The 23,192-nt window shown below is 40.5% G+C and overlaps 2 protein-coding genes and 1 pseudogene across 2 annotated transcripts in view; all 3 read left to right on the top strand.

Annotated features, from left to right (window-relative positions):
- Positions 1-23,192, top strand: part of C12H6orf163 (chromosome 12 C6orf163 homolog) — a 46,981-nt gene that overhangs the window by 8,378 nt on the left and 15,411 nt on the right. The window contains exons 2-3 of the mRNA XM_060167686.1: positions 5,748-5,946; positions 21,981-22,075. Of these exons, the coding sequence (XP_060023669.1) occupies positions 5,748-5,946; positions 21,981-22,075 (294 nt within the window). The remainder of the gene's footprint in view (positions 1-5,747; positions 5,947-21,980; positions 22,076-23,192) is intronic.
- On the top strand, positions 5,896-14,315 carry SMIM8 (small integral membrane protein 8). Its single transcript, XM_060167749.1, has 3 exons — positions 5,896-5,946; positions 11,646-11,803; positions 13,510-14,315. Exons 2-3 carry the CDS (start codon positions 11,669-11,671, stop codon positions 13,666-13,668), a joined length of 294 nt encoding a protein of 97 aa, XP_060023732.1. The 5' UTR covers positions 5,896-5,946; positions 11,646-11,668; the 3' UTR covers positions 13,669-14,315.
- Positions 18,727-19,701, top strand: LOC132530895 (density-regulated protein-like; annotated as a pseudogene).

The following is a 23,192-nucleotide window of genomic DNA, read 5'->3' as shown; positions in this document are numbered from 1 at the left end:
CAATTAAACAAAAAGATTACTTAAAAAATAGAGGTGAGTAAAGGAAAGGCTTCAATTCTAGCACCAGGTTATATTAAATAATTGGTATTGAAAGTAAGTACAACAACAATATTAAAGAAAATCTGAACAAAAGAAAAGAATTCCTCGTAATTACACAATCCTGTAACCCTGCTTGCCTTGATTCACCTGCTTTCCGTTATTCTGTGCCTGTGTCACTTTGCTTTACTCCATCAGGCCTCCAGGACCTAATGGCAGAGCATGCTTTCCCTGCCTGCCCATCCAATTGTATTGATCAAAGCTCTACACCCCTTCTGCAAACAAACAAACATTGTACAATATGCCGTTCATGATGTTCTGTTAGACTCTGGGGTCTCTCCCTAAATGTTTGTAAGATCTATAATAGGCTGCATTTTACATCTGCATGGCTGGAAGAGAGACAGACACTCTTGGTTGCTTGGAGTGAGAGGTGGAGGCTGACTGATCTAAAAGAGAAATAGAGCGAGCCTCTGGCTCAGATTAGGAAACCCTGACGCCTGTTCACACGGAGGCTGTCCTCTTCTGGAGATTTGCCTTTTCACCGTGGATTTTTACAACTGTTCTCATTAATCCAGAAAAGCACTTAGCTTGTCACCAGGTAACCTTAATTTAGCACATTCACAGCTTTCCTGAGAATAAAAACACTTACTGTAATCCACAAATAATCTGCCCTGCGTGTCATCTACTGTGTAACAATTTCCACATGACCTGAGGAAAAGCTCCAAGTTTTTTCAAACTAAAGAAAGAACAGAAGAAAAAAGAAAGAAATTAAAGAAAATAGAAGACAAGGGAATCTTTCTTATTTGAACTTAAAGAGACGTTTCATTTTTGTTTAAGCCATGACACAACATCCTTTTAGGACCGTTACAATAAAGGACTTTATTACATTTTATGCATCTAAGTAACTCAGTTATTTGTTTTATGCCCTAAAAGGAAGGCATTAAAAATAATTAGAATAGAGTTTCTAATCTTCCTAAAAATCTCTATTTATTTATTTATTTATATTGGATTATAGTTGATTTACAACGTTGTGTTAGTTTCAGGTGTACAGCAAAGTGATTCAGCTATGCATACATACATATTTTTTTCCAGATTCATTTCCCTTATAGGTTATTACAAAATATTGAGTATAGTTCCCTGTACTATGCAGTAGGTCCAAATCTTTGCATTTTTTGAAACTTAGGAAGCACCTTCTCAGGATAAATGTCATTGCCTCCAAATAAAATTGTCCCACTCACTTGATTAGATTTGCACTGATCCCAAACCATGCAGACCTATGATCAACACTAACTGTATTTAAGTCTCCACCGTCTGAGATGATTGTTTTGTTTGATTTTTTTTTTTTTTTTTTTTTTTGCGGTACGCGGGCTTCTCACCGCTGTGGCCTCTCCCGTTGCAGAGCACAGGCTCCGGACGCGCAGGCTCAGGGACCATGGCTCACGGGCCCAGCCACTCCGCGGCATGTGGGATCTTCCTGGACCGGGGCACGAACCTGTGTCCCCTGCATCGGCAGGCGGACTCTCAACCACTGCGCCACCAGGGAAGCCCTGATTTGCTGGAGGCTTCACTGGGTCAGATATTTAAATCTTCAGAGGAATTTCTTAAGATGAGTTAAAATGTGACACATCTCTCTCCCCAGGGTAGAAACTATATAACAAAAAGCAGTTATGTCTTATCTGGCAAATGAAGAAGGAAAGTGACCCATCATGAATGTCAGTGGTTCTCAAGGTGAGGTCCAAGGAGCAGCAGTGGCAGCAATGGAATTTCTCAGGCCCCACCCCAGACCTACTTTCTGAAATACGCTGGAGTTGGGGTCCTGTAATTGGTGTTTTAACAAAGGTGAGTCTGACGCATGCTCAAGTTTGCCAACCCTCGATGTAGGATAATGCTGAGGGTATGTGAATGTCAGACCAACTGGCAAGACTTCAGAAACACTAAGCCATCTTGTGAGTTCATCTGTTAGTCTCTGGGACTTCTCTCTAAACGTTTGTAAATTTGGTAATACACTGCATTTTACATCTACATTAAAATTGTTTTATTTCAAAGGTATGTACAGTGAACAGCAGTTTCTATTCAATCGTACAACCCAAATATCCCCAACTTTCTCTAGCATCTGGATAAAAATAAGGTCACTTGAACATTGATACTGACATTTCACTGACTTATTTGCCTACAGGCAAACCTCAGGGCCTATGCCCTCCACACCCCAGGGCGTGGCTATTGACGAAGGGCTGGCCACAAAGCCTTGCTTGGGCCCCCTCTACCTCAGAGGGCTCCCCTCCTCTCTGGAAATTGGGTTTGGGCAAAGGTGGAAGAGTAAGAAAAAGGGTGGGCTTGGGGGTTTTTTTGTGTGTTTTTATCCAATGAGGGGAACAAGTTGATAAAGGAATAAAAGATCTGTGCCTCAGTTGAGAGAAGTTGTTTCTGCAGCCCTGGGTGCCATCAGAGACAGTTACAGAATTGATGTCCAACAATAATCAGTATCGAGGCTGCAAAGAACTTTTTGGGGGGGTCTTAAAAAATTGCAATTTGGGAGACACAGAATCAGGTAAAACTAAAAGCCTGTTCCGGGGAAGAGAAAGAGTCAGGGGCTTATAAAAGCAAAAGCCACAGGATTGTTCAAGAATTATGACTGACTCTGATACAGGAAAGGAAATATTTGTCCATAAGGGATAGGCTGTCACTGGTTATTTTAGGGTAAGCGTCCAACACATATCTTGAGTTTCTGGAGCACTGGGCAGATGTTCTGAATGCCTGCTTTAGACGGTAAGTGATCAAAGGTCAGGTTCCATCCAGGCTGAGACATGCATAAGTCACACTTTCTCGATGGCCTCCAGGCTCGATGTGAGAGAGCTCTCTTAGCAACACCAACTCCATTTTGATTTTCCTCTCACAAGCAGGGCCTGCAGCCCCATCGTGGCAGCTGTGCCCTCCTGCACTAGGACCCCTTTCACAATATCTCACTCTCACCCCATTGTGGGAAAGTGTCTCTCATGGTCCAGAGGCCCCTATGCGTTGGCTGGCTGCTCTTCATCATGGTACCTCCTCCTTAGCATCTCACTTGTCCACTTAACATCCCTTCTGTGAATATTTCTGGAGCTCTTCATGTGTCTGGAAATATAGCTACGAGCAAAACGTAGAGCCTTCATGCAGCTTACATGAAGCTCCATGGAGCTTTCATGGCATAGTCATGCCTTCATGGAACTTACATGCTAAAGGAGAAGAAAGACAATAAATAAATTATATGATGGCAGGTAACAACACTATTTGTTCAAGTCCCTCAGGAGTCTCTCCTGTGCATTCAGCACCAGGCCCACCCATTTCCTCCACTCTGGCCACCTCATTTAGTCACCCACCGTGAGTAGAAGGCATCCCTTCACCACCACGTGAGCATGGGAAAGCAGCACCCCTCGGTGGAAAAGCTCTAGTCTATGGTCCCTGCCAGCTGCTGCTTTTCAGTTCTGTGTAACTTCTCAGGAAGCAGGTCTACCTGTGGGGTGGACGTCTGCTTGTTTTGTCTTCCTAGCACCTCTACCCCATCCCAACCCCCAGAGAATGTCTCCTCCACAACTGGGATAACATGACCTTGACCCAGGCTGGGCCAGCCCTGCTATCCCTTCCTCCTGTCCACAACAATTTGTCCTGAGAAAGGGTACATGACCCAAAGGTCATGAAAGCCAGTCACAATTCTGTTATGAGATTTGATAAATGGGTGATTAGAAAAGCTCCCTTTCCACTTGGATGTACCTTAACGTGGTAGGAGGCTGGAACTGCCAGCAGGGATGTACCCAAGACATGCAGTGAGTGTACCTGAGAAGCACATAGAGAAATGAGACAAGGGAGCCCTGTTGGCATCTATGGATGTCCCATATCTCACTGTTCCCCAAACCAGTCCCCTCCCTGTACTTAATTACATGGGGTAATACAGATCCTTTTGCACTCAAGTTACTTTCAGTTATTTGCAGCTGAAATAACAGTTGTATGCTGAACCCACATTAATTATGTCACCTACTTTGACTTGGCGTGATGCCAGCGAAAATAATTCAGCATTCATTTTATAAAAATTACCGCAACAATGTGGTGAAGAATCTGCCTGCCAATGCAGGGGACACAGGTCGAGCCCTGGTGTGGGAAGATCCCACATGCTGCGGAGCAACTAAGCTCGTGTGCCACGACTACTGAAGCCCGCATGCCTAGACCCCGTGCAAAGATTAATTCTATTAATTCTTGCCTGAAAAAAAGTACCCTTCCCTTGAGAAGGCTCACAGACCACCAGTATTGTCCCTAGAGCAGACTTTGGGAACTTCTGATTACAATAGTTGTCTTTCATAAATCTGAATGCATTTTCACACAGATGAAACTTTGTTTTATGCAGCCAATCCGATCAAATAGAAAAGCTCCTAATCCTAGCAAATACCAGATGTCCTGTTAAATATTATTAAATATTGATGGTGCTATCTTATTACTTTTTAAAATTAATTAATTATTTTTTATCTTTGGCTGCGTTGGTCTTCGTTGCTGAGCGCGGGCTTTCTCTAGTCGCGGTGAGCAGGGGCTATCTTTAATGCGGTGCGTGGGCTTCTCATTGCGGTGGCTTCTCTTGTTGCGGAGCACGTGCTCTAGGCATGCAGGCTTCAGTAGCTGTGGCTGGCGGGCTCTAGAGCGCAAGCTCAGTAGTTGTGGCGCACAGGCTTAGTTGCTTCGTGGCATGTGGGATATTTCAGGATCAGGGCTCAAACCCGCGTCCCCTGAATTGGCAGGTGGATTCTTAACCACTGTGCCACTGGGGAAGTCCCTCTTGTCTTTTTTTTTTTTTTTTGCGGTACGCGGGCCTCTCACTGCCGCGGCCTCTCCCGCCGTGGAGCACAGGTTCTGGACGCGCAGGCCCAGCAGCCATGGCTCACAGGCCCAGTCGCTCCGCGGCACGTGGGATCCTCCCGGACCGGGGCACGAACCCGCGTCCCCCGCATCGGCAGGCGGACTCTCAACCACTGCGCCACCAGGGAAGCCCCCTGTTGTCTTTTTGATGATAGCCCTTCAACAGGCGTGAGGCGATATCTCACTGTGGTTTTGCATTTCCCTAATGATTAGTGATGTTGAGCACCTTTTCATGTTACAAACAGCTTTTTCATTAAAATTTAACTTATTTGTCAGAAGATTGCCTACTAATACCAGATGTCAGTGAACTTTTAAAAATTAAACCTCAAATTAAAGTCAATTTGGCTTGAGAGAACAAGTTTTAAATTCAAAATCCATTTGCCAAAACTGCACATAAATCCATGCCAAAATCTGGGCACCTGATATTCTATTTTGTTTGTTTTAACACAGCTTTTATCCCAACAAAGTTCAAATCAGCAAAGTACGTGCAAACCGGCATCCATATCTATTCTTATCACCCATAGCCACATGTATCTTGCATCCTAGAATCTCAAGGCACTAACAATGTCAGAGGATTAACTGTACATTTAAATGACTGTGTCCCTGAAATGGCGCTAGGAGGAGACCAGATCCGAGCCTTCTTTCCCAAATCAGAAAGCTTTCCCCTTCCATTAATAAATTTATGTAATTCTAGGTGATGTCTCCTTTTATTTATACAAAACACACACGCGAAACTGGAAAGTTATTTGAACTTAGTAGGCTGAAAACTTAAGGTAAAAAAGGAAGAAACCAAAAACGCCCTTTGCAAACTCCATCCCGCGGGCGGGCTGTAGGACTTGGGAGGTGGAGGAGAGGCCCTAGACTGGTACCCCTCCGCTCCCGCGCCCCTGCGCCGCAGCCTCCGGGCTGTAGGGGCCGCTGCGGCGCCGAGCTTGCCGAGCGCGCTGGGCCGCTCTCTCCTGCAGGGAGAGACGAGGCGCAGGAGGAGAGGCGGAGCGCAGCGGGCGCGGAGCGGAGGTGACCCAGCGGCAGGTTAGGAGCGGCGGGGCCGGGGTGGCTGGACGGAGGGCCGGCGGATGGGGACAGGGCGGTCGCCCTACAGCGCACTCGACCCTGGCCTTGGAGGGCCAGGCCGCCATGCGGGCCTCGCTCCCAGGTGCGTGGACTCGGCGGCGTTCTCTCAAGCCCCCCGAATCCTCGCCACTCGGTGGGCGCCCTGAGCCGGGTCTTGGAGATCTCTGCGTGTCCCGCCCCTTCCGTGGACACTTCCACCGCCGGAACCCTCCCATTTCCTGGGCAGTTTCTTGGTATCCCAGCTCACCAAACTTCCTAATTAGGGGAAAGTGGTTTTGTAACTGTTTTCACATGAGGTGCCTCTCCTTTTTAACTGTTAAGTCGTGTGTTCCCCCTGCAAGACAATGTCTGGAACTTAACTGAATGCAGTTGTGTTGTTTTGTTTTTTTCTGGAGGCTTCAAAGGTATCAGTCTTTGAGTAGGGCCAGAGGTAGTGTGGGTACCACACTATGGGGAGGGCAGCGGACCCAGGTAGTACTTTACACCCCTCAGATTGTAGGCAACAACTGTTGTCAACATCTTTCTCCTTTTTCTAGGTACAGTAAATTTCAAGAGATGGAAAGAGATATTTTAATAGCGTTTTTTACCTTAAAAACAGCAAATACAGAATTCATCTTTAAAATTTAATTGATTATAATTTTATGTTTCTTAAATCTTGTAATAAATAACTTACAAATGCAGAGTCTTATCAATTTAGGAGTAAGGTGGGGTGAAGTGGTGGACTAGGGGTGGGCTGGAAATTGAGAGACCTGGATTATCTCCCTCTCCCTTGGGCAAAGGCAATCTCTGTGGGTTTAGATTTCTTTGTTTAAAAAAAGGGGACTGGATTCGATGGTGAAGATGACAGTAGCTACCAGTTATTGAACATCTGTTTTGTCCTATAAAAAATGTTACCTCATTTAATCCACATAGTAATTCTATGCATTAGATAATATTATCCCTTTTGTAGAGGTGCAGACTGAGGCTTAGGGAGGTTGTCACTCAAAAACATACACCTAATCTGTAGGAAAGTTGGAATTTGAGGCTATTCTACACTCCCTCAAGACAGAAGTCCTCTGATTCTGTCCCAAACTTGCTTATTCTAATTCAAATTTTTTTTTTTTTTTTTTTGCTTTACGCGGGCCTCTCACTGCTGCGGCCTCTCCGGTTGCGGAGCACAGGCTCCGGACGTGCAGGCCCAGCGGCCATGACTCACGGGCCCAGCCGCTCCGCGGCATGTGGGATCCTCCCTGTCCGGGGCACGAACCCGTGTGCCCTGCATTGGCAGGCGGGTCCTCAACCACTGTTTAACCAGGGAAGCCCCTGTTTTTAGTTTTTTAAGGAACCTCCATACCGTTCTCCATAGTGGCTGTACCAATTTACATTCCCACCAGCAGTGTAGGAAGGTTCCCTTTTCTCCACACCCTCTCCAGTATTTATTGTTTGTAGACTTTTTGATGATGGCCATTCTGACCAGCGTGAGCTGATACCTCATTGTAGCTTTGATTTGCATTTCTCTGAGGATTAGCTATGTTAAACATCTTTTCATGTGCCTATGGGCCATGTGTATGTCTTTTTTGGAGAAATGTCTATTTAGGTCTTCCACCCATTTTTTGATTGGGTTGTTTGTTTTTTTGATATTGAGCTGCATGGGCTGTTTGTATATTTTGGAGATTAATCTCTTGTCAATTGCATCGTTTGCAAATATTTTCTCCCATTCTGTAGGTTGTCTTTTCATTTTGTTTATGGTTTCCTTTGCTGTGCAAAAGCTAAGTTTAATTAGGTCGCATTTGTTTATTTTTGTTTTTATTTTCATTACTCTAGGAGGTTGATCCTTTTGGATTCAAAAAGATATTGCTGTGATTTATGTCAAAGAGTGTTTTGCCTGTGTTTTCCTCTAAGAGTTTTATAGTATCCAGCCTTACATTTAGGTCTTTAATCTAGTTTGAGTTTATTTTTGTGTATGTTGTTAGAGAATGTTCTGATTTCATTCTTTTACATGTAGCTGTCCAGTTTTCCCAGCACTACTTATTGAAGAGACTGTCTTTTCGCCAGGAGGGACATATGAAGTAAATATAGTTTAGTTTAGTTTAGATCTTTTTTTACAGGCAGGTATGAAAAATTCTCCTCTCTTCTATTTAAAAAAATTATATACAACAGTTTCTTTTCATGAGTTGTTAAGGGAACAACAAATGGGTGATGGAAAAATGAAGAAGAAATAAGAATGGGGGCACCTGCACAGATTGCAGAGCCAGGTGGTGGCCCTGGGTTACCTGATTTATTGAGCGTTTTACAGGTGGGCCTACACAGAAACTAATCACCAAATTACTTAGCCAGGAGCAGTTCAGTGCCAGGTTCCCATCATCCTTGTGCGCGCATGTGCGCGCGCATGCGTGTGTGTAATATTTATTTATTTGGCTGCGCTGGGTCTTACTTGCGGCATGTGAAATCTAGTTCCCTGACCAGGTATCGAACCCAGGCCCCTTGTATTGGAAGCGCGGAGTCTTAACTGCTGGACCACCAGGGAAGTCCGGAGAGTCCCCTTTTAATGCAATAAATGAGGTTCCTAGCTTACAAATAAACATATCTTGAAAGCAAGTGTATCTAGAGATTCGTCAGTATCATATACAAATAAGAAAGTACGAGTTACCTGCAGTGGGAAAAGAAGAGTAAGGGAAGAAGTGGGAGAAAGTGATGGGTAGACTTAGGAAGTTCTGATGGACATGTGCTAGATGTTAACTGTTGTCTTAGGTACTGCTGATTCAAGTGGTAATGTTGGAATAGGTTGTTGCTGTGCTTTGAACTTACGGTGCTGCAGCTTTTTAAAATGGAATTATATTAGCTCTGCACTTGAAAGTAGCTAGTCAGCTTTTACTACTGGATTAAAAGTTTGATTTTGAAATAGAGACTTGTTTTCCCAAAAAGCACTGACAATTAACACATCTGTGAAGAAACAGCTAAGGTTTTGCATCTTACATACTTTATTTATTCAACCACCACATCTTGAATTTCTGCCCCAGGCATATTCCTACAGCTCTGTGTGCTGGGCATGTGAGGAGATGCAGAAGAACCTTCTCTTACGTGAAAGAAATGGGGCTTCCCTGGTGACGCAGTGGTTGGGAGTCTGCCTGCCGATGCAGGGGATATGGGTTCGTGCCCCGGTCCGGGAAGATCCCGCATGCCGCGGAGCGGCTGGGCCTGTGGGCCATGGCCGCTGAGCCTGCGCGTCTGGAGCCTGTTTTCCGCAACGGGAGAGGCCACAACAGTGAGAGGCCCGCGTGCCGCAAAAGAAAAAACAAAACAAAACAAAACATGAAAAAATGTTCTGCTTTGTTCTGTTCTTATATATCACAAATTCTTACCTACTAAGGCCCTTTTTGGCCTCAGAAATCTGTTTCTTTTTACATAAAGTACAGAAGGTTGTTAAAATTCTTTATTAGTTTTATCAGTGGCATAAACAAGTTATGCAGTTTGGGGAGAACTATTGTAACATCTTCAGTGACTGTGGCTCATTAAAGGAGAAGCAGCAATAGAACTGAGCTGTCTTATTCCAGGCCTAGTAAAAGAATGATATATAATGGAAAATATTATTTTCATACGTTCCCCAAAGTATCGCAAACAATGGAAATTGTGGCATATTAAATCTTTTTAAATATAGTGTAGTAGGTAATTTAAATTGTAAAAGGCCCTTTCAATAAACATTTGCAGTGGTTTCTAGCCCAGGTGTTCTTTAATTGTCATTTCTGGCCAAGAGTTTAACATAAACAGAATGTGGATGTCTAGAGGTTGCAGTATAATAACTACTACCTTGATTGCTTATTTGCTTGATTCGTCACAAAGCAAATGTAGGTTCGGCTTAGGAAAGAGGAGACCAAAGAATCTTGCATGTGTATATATATAAATATTAATATATCTGAGAGGCTTGAGAGGCTGTCTTCCAGGTTATAGTCCTCAGTAAGGTCCCCAAATGAAACTTAACTTGCAACTTGTAGCTTGCGCGTTTTTCTTCACTTGACAGTTTCAGGAAGTTCACGTAAGAGTCGGGCATATGAGTGGACCCCTGGTTCTGCAGAAAATGTTGGATTTTTTTGCCAACCTTGGGCATGACGAGTTTCAAGCAAGTGTGTGCTGGCTGAAAAAATTTCAGGCATGTCATGGAATGATTCAGAAGTTGTCTGTAGTGAAAAAAACACTGTTCAGTAGAGAAAACTAGTAACTTGAATGCAGTTGAAATTTTAAAAAAATTGCTCGTTACAGCTTGAATGACGTTTTAAATTCTGATGAAATAAGTGTTTTACGAGTTGTTACCTCATATACTTCGTGTCCAAGGTAGACTTCGCAGAAGAGGTAAACAGAGGTTGATGATTGCTCTATTCTGCTGTAATGCATCGTGGTCGGAAGAGATGAGACCACTTGTCATTGGCAAGTCAGCTAACCCCCAGGGCTGCAGAAATGTTTATTTGCTCCCCAGTGATTATGAAACCAATACACATGCCCAAAGTATGGGAGGTTTATTTAATGAATGGCTGAGAATGGTTAGCAAAGGGATGGAAGGAGTGAAACCAAGATCCTCTTGCTAATGGCCACCTGCTGTGCCTATAGCACACTCCTGTGTTTGGATCACACATGTGTTGGGCTTTCCCATTGAATAATCAGTATGTTTTGAAAAAACTGAACTAACTTTCTCCATAAGTAATAAAGTTGCAAAAATACTGCTTTTATAAAGACTATAAAATGGAAGACTTAAAGAATACTTGAATAAACAAAGCCCCAATGAGTGTTTAAATGTGAGTGTTTGACTCTCATTTCATAACATTTACTATATGAGAGGGTTCAACATTTCCCCTGAAGAATTTTATTATATTGTCATCAAGTTCAGCCTTTCTTTGGAAGGTGTCTTTCCCTACCTTCTCCCTTGCAATTCTGCCCCCCGCCCCCAAGCATTCCGTGGCAGGAATGGTAGGAATAAGCTTTTGCCTAATAGTATCTAGAAGAGAAAAATATTCACAACATGATGACATTCCAGCTGGGAGAACCAGAAGCCAAAGACATACTCGGATCTAATAGGATAAATTCTGAGTAATTAAGAGAAAAAAGGGTATTCAGATTAAGGAGGTAGCATAGTGGTTGTTTCCAGAGAGTGGCTGATAGGCAGAGAGGGAGTGAGGACTGACAGCTGTTCACCCTTCTGTCTGGTGCTGGTGCTGGGGTGACTGGTGGAGGAAGGCAGAGGGGGTGGGAGCAGTGGAGCAATGGAATGCTCCTGTCCTGAAGGGCTATTGGAAGGTGAGGAAGAGTGAAAATGGAAGGAAATTAAGAAGGTGTGGATAACCCACAGGCCACTTCCACCCTCAGCACCCCCTTCATATAACAAGATACAGTGTGACTCAGACCAACAAACAAATTATCTAGCCTCTTGGAAAAGTAGGAAGACAATTTTTGCATACCTCACTAGTTTGGTCTAAGAGATGAAAAATAAAATAGCCATTTTGCCAAGCAAAACCTGAAGTTCCATTTACAAAGTATGTGTTATACAAAGGAAGAAAATAATTGACCATCACTTTGGTGGAAAAGTGGACTGGAATTCAAAAAGAATGAATACGGAATCCGTTTCTTAAAGAGCATTATCAAAAGAACATAATCTGGAAGGGAAAAAAAGTCTCTCATTTTATTTTTAGGTACTAAATCATCATTAGTCAAGATGTCTTCAGCACCTGAGCCTCCAGCCTTTAAAAAGGAGCCACCCAAGGAAAAAGACCTGGGAAACCCAGGGCTCAGAGGGGTCCGCTCCACAACCTTATTTCGAGCTGTGAATCCAGAGCTCTTCATTAAACCTGTAAGAAATACATCCATGATAAGACTTTTTTTAAAAATATTTATTTATTTATTTGGCTGTGCTGGGTCCCATTTGCAGCATGTGGGACCTTTAGTTGCTGCATGTGGGATTCAGCTCCCCGACCAGGGATCGAACCAGGCCCCCTGCACTGGGAGCGTGGAGTCCCAGCCACTAGACCACCAGGGAAGTTCCCAGGATAAGACTTTATGTTCAATTTAACTAGGCTGTCAGAAATAGAAAGTTCTTATTATTTGATTTTATCTTGGAAGACCTCTCTGTGAATAAAAAGCAGGTGGAAGGGAGATCTTAAATGCTGTTTCACTTAATACACATATAAAACTAATTATTCTGAGCACATTTGGAGAATTTTAATGGAAAATGGTTGGATTTTAATGGATTGACTTCAAATTCCCGTTTAAAATTTTATTTTAATATCTGCATTAATTTTAAGGAAATTTTTATTGTTTGATCAAGTATTATTAAGTAAATAAGATCTTCCATTGAAACAAAGAAAACAGACTGAAAATCTGATCATTCTTATAGTCTACAATTCCAGGCTTTATTAATATTTTAACCTAGGGGGATAGTGCAAACATATCTCGAAAAATTTCAAAACATGCATTTGTACACTGTTAGGGAGTTAGCTAATCATTCATATTTTTGTAGCAAGTTATTGAATATATTTGATATGATAAATTTTACTTTTTTTAAAACTCAGATCATACAATGTACTTAAATGTATTGAATGTGATTAGAATTTTAATAACATAGTTGCCAGTATAAGCTGTTTGAAAGTTAAATAGGTCAATTTAACAATCACATCGCAACGAAGAGTAGCCCTCGCCGCAACTAGAGAAAGCCCGTGCGCAGAAACAGAGACCCAACGCAGCCATAAATGAATGAATAAATAAATAAAATAAGAAATATTTTTAAAAGAATTGTAAATTTAAACTGCTCTGAGGCTTGACCTTTATTTTTTTTGATGATTAAGATTTGAAATAATAGTAGTACAACAGGTATGGTGACAGAAGCAGAAAATACAAATTTAAAAAGCTTTTTTAAAAAAAAATATTCAAAGCTGCATCACTTTGCCTCTTAGGGTCTTGGATTTTACAGCAGCAAATCAAGGTTATTATAATAGCATTTCTCTTCCAATCACTAAATTTCTTGAGGTAATAGAATAAGTTCCCAGAGAAGAGCGTGTATATTTTGCTGTACCTGGTATATGACATGAAAGGGTTTCTGCCAGTTATCCATGAACTCAGGTGAGAAGAATAGCATGTATATTTCATTCCTCACTTCCTAATAAAATTAACTAATTTAAGGTTTGCAAGTGGGAAGCTTGGGCCCAGAGAAGTTAAGCAACTTTTCCACATCACACAGATAACACTGAAAACTGAGCACTGGACCAGTTTTCGTGCCTCTCGTTTCCCTCGCACCTCTTCCAGCCTCACCTTCCTAAAGGTGAAGGTTGGAGATGTCCCAGCTGTGGACAGAAGAAGCAAGAGTCTTCTATAGTCTCTAAATTATCAGGAGTTGAGTTAATTGAATAAAGAACTGGGTAAATTTTTATAAATGAAATTAATACCATAGGAATGTGGTGTGGTACTAAAGCCTTGGCATGTCAAGAGAAAAGTGCAAGAGATACTTGAGTCTCCTCAAATGATGAGTCTTAATGAGGTCTTATAATTTTTTTCCTTTGACAGAACAAACCTGTAATGGCTTTCGGATTGATAACCCTTTCACTTTGTGTGGCTTATATCGGTTATCTACATGCGACACAGGAGAATAAGAAGGACCTCTATGAAGCTATTGATAGTGAGGGACACAGTTATATGAGGAGGAAAACATCTAAGTGGGATTAACAGTGCTGGTTACTGCAGATGGAGCTTTACTGGGGACTCTGAAATCTTCAGGTGAAGATTAGCACCAAACAGTGTCTTGTTTCTTGTTCTAGAAGATGCTGCTGAGGAAGAAGGATGACGGTTGCAGCCAGGCCACTATAGTGAATGTTGTCCTTTCAAAACTGTAGCCATTATCGCATTCTTTTTCCACAGAAAGAGCTGCTCAATATTTTTTCTTGACTAAATCCTCTTGTAAAAGTGCCATGAGAATGGAAGTCACTTTTGTGAGTTAAGTTCTATATAATAAAAAGTACCGATGCTCTTAAATTTACATGGTATTTTTAACATTTTAAGGGGAATTGTGCATTTACAACTGTTGTGTTTAGTTTGTTTTGCTGTTTGCAAGGACAGTGTTCATTTTCTACCTGGCATAGAACCTATATTTGTAAAGAAAAAAACAATTGTAAATTATCGTAAAGCCTGCAGTTAAAAACAAATAGTTTTTACAGAGTCACAGATGGGTCTTATATTTCGATTTTCCATTTCAGCTAATTTTGGTCCAGAATTTTAATTGAAAAGATACTCCCATTCAACTACTAAAATAAAGATTAAATGAGAGAATAACCCAAAGTAATTGGAGTTTTTCTTTTTTTAAAAGGAAAGTATGTTATACTGAGTATGATGTTTTTATTTGACTACAACCATTATCTGTTTTGGTTTTTGTAAATGTTACAGTGATATTATAAATGTAGACCAAATGTTCTTACAGTTATTTAAAAACTAGAACTACTCAATAGATAAGAAAAGAAGATCTAGTTTTAAAATAACCATAAGAACATGGGTTTACCTTATATATATATACCTTTCTGATGAGTGTTCTAGACCTGTTTCATTTCTAGATATTTACCGCATTCTCCAAATCATTGGAATTGGAGCTCAGTAATAAATCTCATCTCTGAAATTTTGTTTCATTTATTATTAACAAGTAAAATAATTGCATAGGCAGAGTTTATCATCATAATGTAATATTTAATTTCCAGTGCTTTATTGTGGTTTTGCAAGATACATGAAAATGTAATTATGTCTGATTTGTAAATATTAAAGAGCTTAGCTAATTATCTACATGCAACTAAATTAAGTCTTTACTACTGAGCCCTAAATATTTCTTTGCTAGGTGTCTCTGTATAGTACACTTAAAGTAGTTTAAAATGCACTTAGGAGGTATAAAATGCCTTTTAATTTAAAGTATTATCTTCTGCTGTTGGTTATTAAAGAACTAGAGTTCTTCTGTTTTCAACTTTAACGTCACATGATTGTCTTTAGAGTTCTTCTAGTAGTCAACAAAATAAGTGGCTATTTGGTGAGGGAGTTATTAGTTAGGTGAGCTATCAGGAGATATTGCAGCAAAGAAGGGCATCCAGAACTGGACAGAGGGCGGCCTTAAGCCATGTGACGTGTGTGAATGAACCAGGGTAGCAGTAGATTCCGCAAGGCACACAGCTGTGAAAAGTAGTGCAAGGGAAGAAACCCATTGAATTTTAGGAGCAAGTAACTGTGATACTATTTACAGGGTGGTTACAAGTTCTGTAGCACAGTCTTTCTGTGTGCAGTGTCAAAGGCTGCCTGGCTGTGTGTTGATGTTTTCATTCCTTCTCTAAAGGAAAATGCCACTTTGACAGAGTCAGTTGTCTAAGGAGGGAATGCTCAGGGCAAGATAATTACAGCCTTTTGTAGTCTGGGTTCAAGTGGTAGGAGGAATGTTTTCCAGTGCAGGAATCTGGTTGAGTTGGGCAAACTCAGTAACATAAGAAATTCAGTCTTGAAGCAAGTCTTGGTAAGTGAACCTTTGATAAGGTGTAAGCGACCTCTTTGCCCAGGGAAGCAGTCTCTTCTGATAGAAGAGCTATTTGCCCAGAGGAGCGAGCAGTTCAACTGACAAGTTGATAAGAATTTCCTGACGTAAACAGTGAAGTTACTTATTATTTTATACCCTAATCGGGTGACCAATCTGTCCCAGTTTGCCAGGCATCAAGGGGGTTCTTGAGATGTAGGACTTTCCATTTTAAAACAAGGACAACAAATTAGTTAACTCTGATTTTTAAAACCAAGCTTAGTAATTTTGAGTGCTTGCTTAATGAAAGTAAATTTTCCTTTAAGATACTTGTGATATTTACCAGTTTTATTGCCATGGCACAAAAACATATTTATAGATAACCTGAAAAAAATTAAACTCCCTCCTTTTCTGGCCTAAAAAAATCACTTCTTTTTTTAAAATTTTTTTTTGGTACGCGGGCCTCTCCCGCTGCCGAGCACAGGCTCTGGACGCGCAGGCTCAGCGGCCATGGCTCACGGGCCCAGCCGCTCTGCGGCATGTGGGATCTTCCCGGACCGGGGCACGAACCTGTGTCCCCTGAATCGGCAGGCGGACTCTCAACCGCTGTGCCACCAGGGAAGCCCCAAAAGTCAGTTCTTTAAAACAAACCATTTAACAGAAAGTATAGCAGGCTGAATAATACTCCTTTTCCCCCAGCCACCCCAGAGATGTTTGGATCCTAATCCCTAGAACCTGTGAATATGTTCCATTATATGGCGGAAGGGTCTTGACAGATGTGATTAAGTTCAGGATTTTGAGATGGGGAAATTATCCTTTATTATCTGGGTGGACTTGATAGAATCACAGAAGTCCTTATAAGAGGGAGGCAGATGATCAGAGGAAGAAGCAATGTCACCCTGCAAACAGGAAGAGAAAAGGCTACATTGATGTGAGTCCATGGGCCAAGGAACGTGGGTGGCCTCTTGAAGCTGGAAAAGGCAAGGAAACAGATTCTTCCCTAAAGCCTCCAGAAGGACCAGTGCTGCTAACATCTTAATTTTAGCCCCGTAAGACTCATTTTGGACTTCTGACCTCCGGAAGTGCAAGAGAATAAATTTGTGTGGTTTTAAGCTACTAAATATGTGGTAATTTGTTACAACCCCAGAAGGAAACTAATACAGAAGGTATCTGGGAAATGAACAGCTGTACCATGTTCCCTTTAGTCATTATTTCTAGTCGCTTTTATGAGCAAAGCTTGTCTTACCTAGCAACAGTTGCTAAGTAAGTTAACAGTTTAATCTAGAGTCTAGGAGGGAGCAACTGCTTAAATCTTCCCAAATCCAGTGCCCAGACCTTATAATGGCAGAGGCTTTCATTACCATTCTTTACCATTAGGCACATAACCACTACCTAATCATGGCAAATCATTTAATCCTTGCAGGCCTCTAGCATTATCTTCAAACCTTGAACCTCTTCCAGCTTTCTCAAACATCTAGCTTTTCTTAAAGTTACTTTTTCTGATCCTAAAAGAGTGTTTTGGCTGTACGTAGTAAAAGACAAATTTAATTATGATCAGAAATCCGAATTACACAAACTTTGTTTGCTGTGCTGTATGTAATAAGATAATTCCACCAGCCCCCTTTGGGAAAATCTTCAAACAGATCCATGAGTACAAGCCATTTAAGACACGCTTTTACACTCACAAAGATATACTGGGTAAGTGACTTTGCTGTTTTTCTTTGTTCTAATGTTTCATAGCATTATATGACATTCTTCCTGATGTGTAGACTTTGATCAGCCCTCCTGATCAAAGTTGCTTGTCCTGCAGGGGTGTCTGTTTGGCATGAGAAGAATGTGGGTTGAAATCCAGTTCTCCACTTCCCAGTTGCGTGCCTTGACAGTATGCTTAGTCTCTCAGTCTGTCTCCTTATATGTAAATAGGTATGTTAATACTTACCTTGCAGATTTGTCTTGAGGCTTTAATGAAATATTTGTACCTATTCTAAAGTCTGGCACGTAATAGTAACTGAGAGTTCTTTTTGCCCTTCCTCATAATTGGGCACCTTCCATACACACAGGAGAGGAAATATCTCTAAGTAATACCTTAATACATGGGTGAAAGAAACTATATTTTTTTAATACATCTTTATTGGAGTATAATGCTTCACAATGGTGTGTTAGTTCCTGCTGTATAACAAAGTGAATCAGCTGTACGTATACTTATATCCCCATATCCCCTCCCTCTTGGCGTCTCCCTCCCACCCTCCCTATCCCACACCTCTAGGTGGTCACAAAGCACCGAGCTGACCTCCCTGTGCTATGCGGCTGCTTCCCACTAGTTATCTATTTTACATTTGGTAGTGTATGTATGTCCATCCCACTCTCTCACCTCCTCCCAGCTTACCCTTCCCCCTCCCCGCCCTCAAGTCCATTCTCTATGTCTGCGTCTTTATTCCTGTCCTGCCACTAGGTTCATCAGAACCATTTTTTTTTAGATTCCATATATATGCGTTAGCATATGGTAAAACTATATTAGTAGCTGGTGACATAAAAGTAGGTAGATCTGGGTAACAGAATATGTACTATATATACACTTCTTTTTCTTCCTCTTTTAAATCCTTTTGTATTTTTAAAAAATTTTTATTGAAATATAGTTGATTTACCATGTTTCAGGTATATAGCAAAGTGATTCATTTTATATATATAAATATAAAAATTTATATAAATATTTTAAATTTTTATATAAAATATTTTATATAAAATATATATAAAATATATATTCTTTTATATAAATATATGTTCTTTTTCAGCTTGTTTTCCATCATAGGTTATTACAAGATACTGAGTATAATTCCTTGTGCTATACAGTAGATCCTTGTTTATCTATTTTATATATAGTAGTGTGTATCTGTTAATCCCAAATTACCAATTTATCCCTCCCCCCCATATATACACTTCTAGTAAGCAAATCAAGTTGTAATTACAGGTTTCCTTCTCTCCTCATCTCTGTCAGATTTTTCAGTCTGACTTTAAGCCTTAAAAGTGTTTCCTAAGAACTCTCAAAATACTTCTCATATCCTCTCTTCCTTAATATGTTAAATTAGTGGTGATTAAATTTCACTCCTGATTTTTGAACATGTAAGAAGCTAGAGAATGGACGGTGTTTTGAAAAAGCTAAAATGTAGCGGGAGATCAAATTGGGATCATCCTCTAAAAATATCAATACCAAAACTGATAACTGATTTTAACTTTTAGTAACTGTTTAGTATGACTTATTAATTATTATCTCTATAATGATTTGACCTTTTACACCCAGAGCAGTGGATATCTATTCTTAATATGCTTTTATTGGTTGATTCCTTATGCCTCCTAGGATATTTGAATCCAAACATTAAGTGAATAAATTAAAGCATGTTGAAATGTCTGTATAAATGCTAATGAGTATTGCATAGGGTAGTTCTCAACCCTGGCAGTGTCCTACAGAACTTTTAAATCCAAACACAGACTCATTGGATTTAATACTATTACCGAGCTCTTGGGCGGCTCTGGCCGGGGAAGAGGAGTCTCATGTGTCACTTCAGCTGGTGGTAGTGGCGAGCGTGGAAATGGCGGAGACTGTGCGACCACCAGGGTTTTGAAATGGCTGCTGACATTTCTGAATCCGGTGGGCATGATTGCAAAGGAGACCTGAGGAGCAATACCAAGTTAGATGCAGCTTACCCACTTCGAATCCTTTACTGTGGAGTCTATTCATTACCAACAGAGTACTGTGAATATATGTCTGATGTTGCTAAATGTCGACAATGGTTAGAGAAGAATTTATCAAATGAGTTTGCAAAACTTACTGTAGAAAATTCACCCGAACGAGAAGCTGGAACAAGAAGTGAGGGTCAAGGAACAGCAGGGGAAGAGGAAGAGAAGAAAAAACAAAAGAGGTGGAAGGGGTCAAACAAAACAAAAAAAGAAGACTGTACTACAAAAGGTTACGATAGCCCAAATTCCCAGAGCAAAGAAGAAATATGTAACAAGAGTGTGTGGCCTTGCAACTTTTGAAATTGATCTTGAAGAAGCACAAAGGATTTTTGCTTAGAAATTCTCCTGGGTGCCTCAGTAATAGGGGAGGATGAAATCAGCATTCAGGGAGACTTTACAGATGACATAAGTGATGGCATTCAGGAAAAATGGCCAGAGTGGATGATAATAGCATTGAAGATCGTGGAGAAGTGAAGAAGCGATTTTGAAAATTTGTCTGTATTTAATGATCTGAACTGATTGTTGATATGGCCAAAGGGAAAGAGGTCTTTAAAAAAATATATATATATATATATTTATCCTACAGTAAAACTGTAGCCTACCCTCACCCCTGGCATTTTCACTGTTCTGTACAAGGCTGCTTTTTTTTTTTTATTGCCAAAGTCTAATAAACAGGAGAGGGTGTCATGCTTATGCATGAAATAGAATTTAGTCAAATAAAAAATTTTGGTCATTTGGTACTGACGTTTTCTTTTTAACTTTTTTTTTTTTTTTTTTTTTTTGCGGTACGCGGGCCCCTCACTGCTGTGGCCTCTCCCGCTGCGGAGCACAGGGTCCGGACGCATAGGCCCAGCGGCCATGGCTCACGGGCCCAGCCGCTCCGCGGCATGTGGGATCTTCCCGGACCGGGACATGAACCCGTGTCCCCTGCATCGGCAGGCGGACTCCCAACCACTGCGCCACCAGGGAAGCCCATGACCCACTTCTTGACATTATCCTAAAGATATAATGTCTGGCTTAAAACTATGGTTGAGGGTGTTCTTCAAAGTGCTATTCATGATGTAAAAAAATTACAAATGATAAAGATGAACAATTGGGAAATGGTTAAAGAAATGATGGTTTGTCATATGGTAGAATATTTGCATATATTTTAAAATATTTTCTAGGAATACTTGGAAAGTGATAATGTTAAATAGGAGGTCAGACCCTCAAATCCATTTTATACATTATTTTCATCATTGTTTTGAGTGGATAGGCATTCAGAGAGGCTGAGTTCTTTTTCTGGCTATAAATTTATGTGAGTAAAATTCTGCTAACCATTTGAAAATAATATACACCATTGCTCAATATAGTCTGGGAAATAGCAATTGAAATTTGTTTTCCTTACAAGAGAAACAGTGATAATGAATCTTAATGAGTACATTAAATGAATTTAAAATCTGTTTTTATAAAGGTCTTAAGTCAGGTGCTACAAACTGAAAAGAAGACTCATTGTGTTTTAAATTGCTATACACACCTTTAAGAAAGTTAGAACTCATTGTTTATTGCCATGCAAATTGCAATATTAAATGAATTAGTGGGTTTTAAAATAATTGAAATCTTAGTATGTATAATAAAGATACATTATCTTTAATCTTTAATATAAATTAAGAAAGTGAAATTCTGCATTAACTGTGAATTTATCTGATAAAGCAAATTTACCCATTAAAAAAAAAAAATACTGTTACCGAGTCCAAACCTGTTCTGCTCACCATACTACAGGCCCGTAAATCAAGTGACTCAGGGCAAGGAATAACGACTTTATTTGGAAAGCCAGCAGACCCAGAAGATTGCAGACTAACGTCCTAGAGAACCATGGTACCCCATTCAGAAATCAGGCTTCTTTTATATTAAAAGGGGCGGTGGGGGGTGGCTGGTTGTTGCAGACTTCTTGGTGCAGGAATCCTTTGTTCTTGCAGCTGTCTGGGTAGGTCAGGTCATGATGTTACTGTAACCTCCAACAAGACAAATTTTATTCTCTGTTCTGCAACTTTTTATCTCTATATGAATGGGGAAGTGTTAACACCTTTAAAGGTCAGAACCTTGAGAATGGGCTATCCTGTAAATTTCAGGCTATAGGCAACATTCTTAACTCTAAGCAAAACAATAGAATACAAAGGTTAAAGTAAAAGAAACAGATCTAATATGGAGTCAGATTTGTTCTTCCCTATTACAATACTAATCCAACACAGACCCGGTAAATTAGAACCTTCAGAATCGGCCCTCAGCTTGTGGGGTTTTCTTTTAAGTTTTAAAATATTTTTTACATATTTTAATAGTTTTTTATTTGGAAATAGTTGAAGACTGATAAGTTTTAAAAATAGAACAGAGAGTTCCCATCCAGCTTCTCTCATTGATGCCTTACATAATGCTGCTACACTGTCAAAACCAGGAAATTGGTGTTGGATCAATACTGTTAATTCAGGTGCAGGCCTTACATGTACTTTTTTTCTTTGGTGTGTAGTTTTATTTTACTTTTTTTTTTACTTTTTATTTTACTTCCCCAGTTGCCTCCCTGTGGAGTGGGTCTGATACACAGTGCTGTGAGTTCCCTCTTAATCAGTTAGAAAAGAACTTACCCCTTTCATGGGTATCTTTAAAGACTGACATTTCCTGAAAGGATATATTTCTTAGATAACTCTAATAAATAACTCGATAACAGTGAAAAGGAAAGCCAAGAAACAGTCTGTGGATATTTGTGATTTCTTTTTTCTCTTCAAACACACAGATATTGGGACAGATATTCTGAATAAAGGAGAGCAGTTTCAAGAAGCTTTACTCAAAGAACGTATTGCAAAAGCAGAAGCTGCCGTATGGGCTAAGGTAAAGGAAGTTGGAAATCAACCTGAATGCATCTTTGTGGTTCTTTCACGTTTTGGATTTGTATGAAAGAGTGGAGTCAGGCAGAACCGACTTGAATGCTGGCGTCTGTGGGACCAGGGTAGCAAGTTCTTCAATTCCGTAGTTTTGGCGTCTTCAAATGTAAAAGAGGAACAGTAATACTCACTCTGTAGGATTATTGAGAGAGTTCAATGAAATAATGTGCCTGGCACACAGTAGGTGCTCAGTAAGAAGTAGAAATCATCAGGAGCTTCCTTCTGTCTAAATTGCCCCTCTGTGTGGATGACTCCTGCCTGCTCCCTTTATTCTCATGGGATTAAAACCTTTTTAAAAAGACATTCTTGTTGTAGTTGTTTATTATTGCTTAATATTTAATATATAGTAGACCATTCGTTTGTGCAGTGTGTAATGCCCCTAAGTGCCTGTTTTTTCCAAATGCTGCGTCATAGCTGACTCTCCTTTTCACCCCCTCTCCCAGCACCCCTTCGCTCCAAAGTCCTTGACACCTTGTCCATGCGACTGCCGAGGGCCGTGGAGGCAATTTGAGGGTCTTGGGGCTCATGGTCAGATCCCAGACACCTCAGCGAAGCAGAATCTCAATCCTCCAGCTCCCACTTCTTCCAGTTAGAGAGAAAATGCCATACATGACTTCCTAAAGAAAACTAGCGCTCCTTGAGAGCAGGACAACCCACAGTGCTAGAACATTATTTCTCGGTTTCTCTATAAAGTAAACATCATAGCAAAGAGTGTTGGAATTGCCCAGCATTAGTCCCAGCAAAAGCTTGGTATTAAAGTACTTCGAAAGTATAAAATGCTCCAGTGCAAAGGGTAATAGAAATAAAAATCTTACTAGATATGTATCCTTATCAATAATAATAAAATTTAAATTGATTGTGAACCATTAATTAACTACCCTAACACAAGAGAATGCTTTTGTGAATAATGTACAATTTAAATATAACAATATACAATTTAAATATAACTAATGTTCTGGGCATTCTCTTGAAATAAAATAATGAAACCTCTTCCTGAAGACCCTGATGCAGGGGATCTGGGATGGTACTCAGCCTCCCTTCTCAGTAATTTCAGGCTTTGTGCA

Source organism: Lagenorhynchus albirostris, chromosome 12 (genome assembly GCF_949774975.1).
Source record: "Lagenorhynchus albirostris chromosome 12, mLagAlb1.1, whole genome shotgun sequence".
NCBI classification, from domain to species: domain Eukaryota; kingdom Metazoa; phylum Chordata; class Mammalia; order Artiodactyla; family Delphinidae; genus Lagenorhynchus; species Lagenorhynchus albirostris.
Note: the sequence above shows the minus strand (reverse complement) of the source record. Positions and strands in the feature narration are given on the sequence as shown.

Excerpts from the sequence above, each read along its gene's own strand:
- SMIM8 (XM_060167749.1), top strand. The coding sequence starts at position 11,669 with ATGTCTTCAGCACCTGAGCCTCCAGCCTTTAAAAAGGAGCCACCCAAG. Across the intron at positions 11,804-13,509 it reads CAGAGCTCTTCATTAAACCT|AACAAACCTGTAATGGCTTT; the intron begins GTAAGAAATACA and ends TTCCTTTGACAG.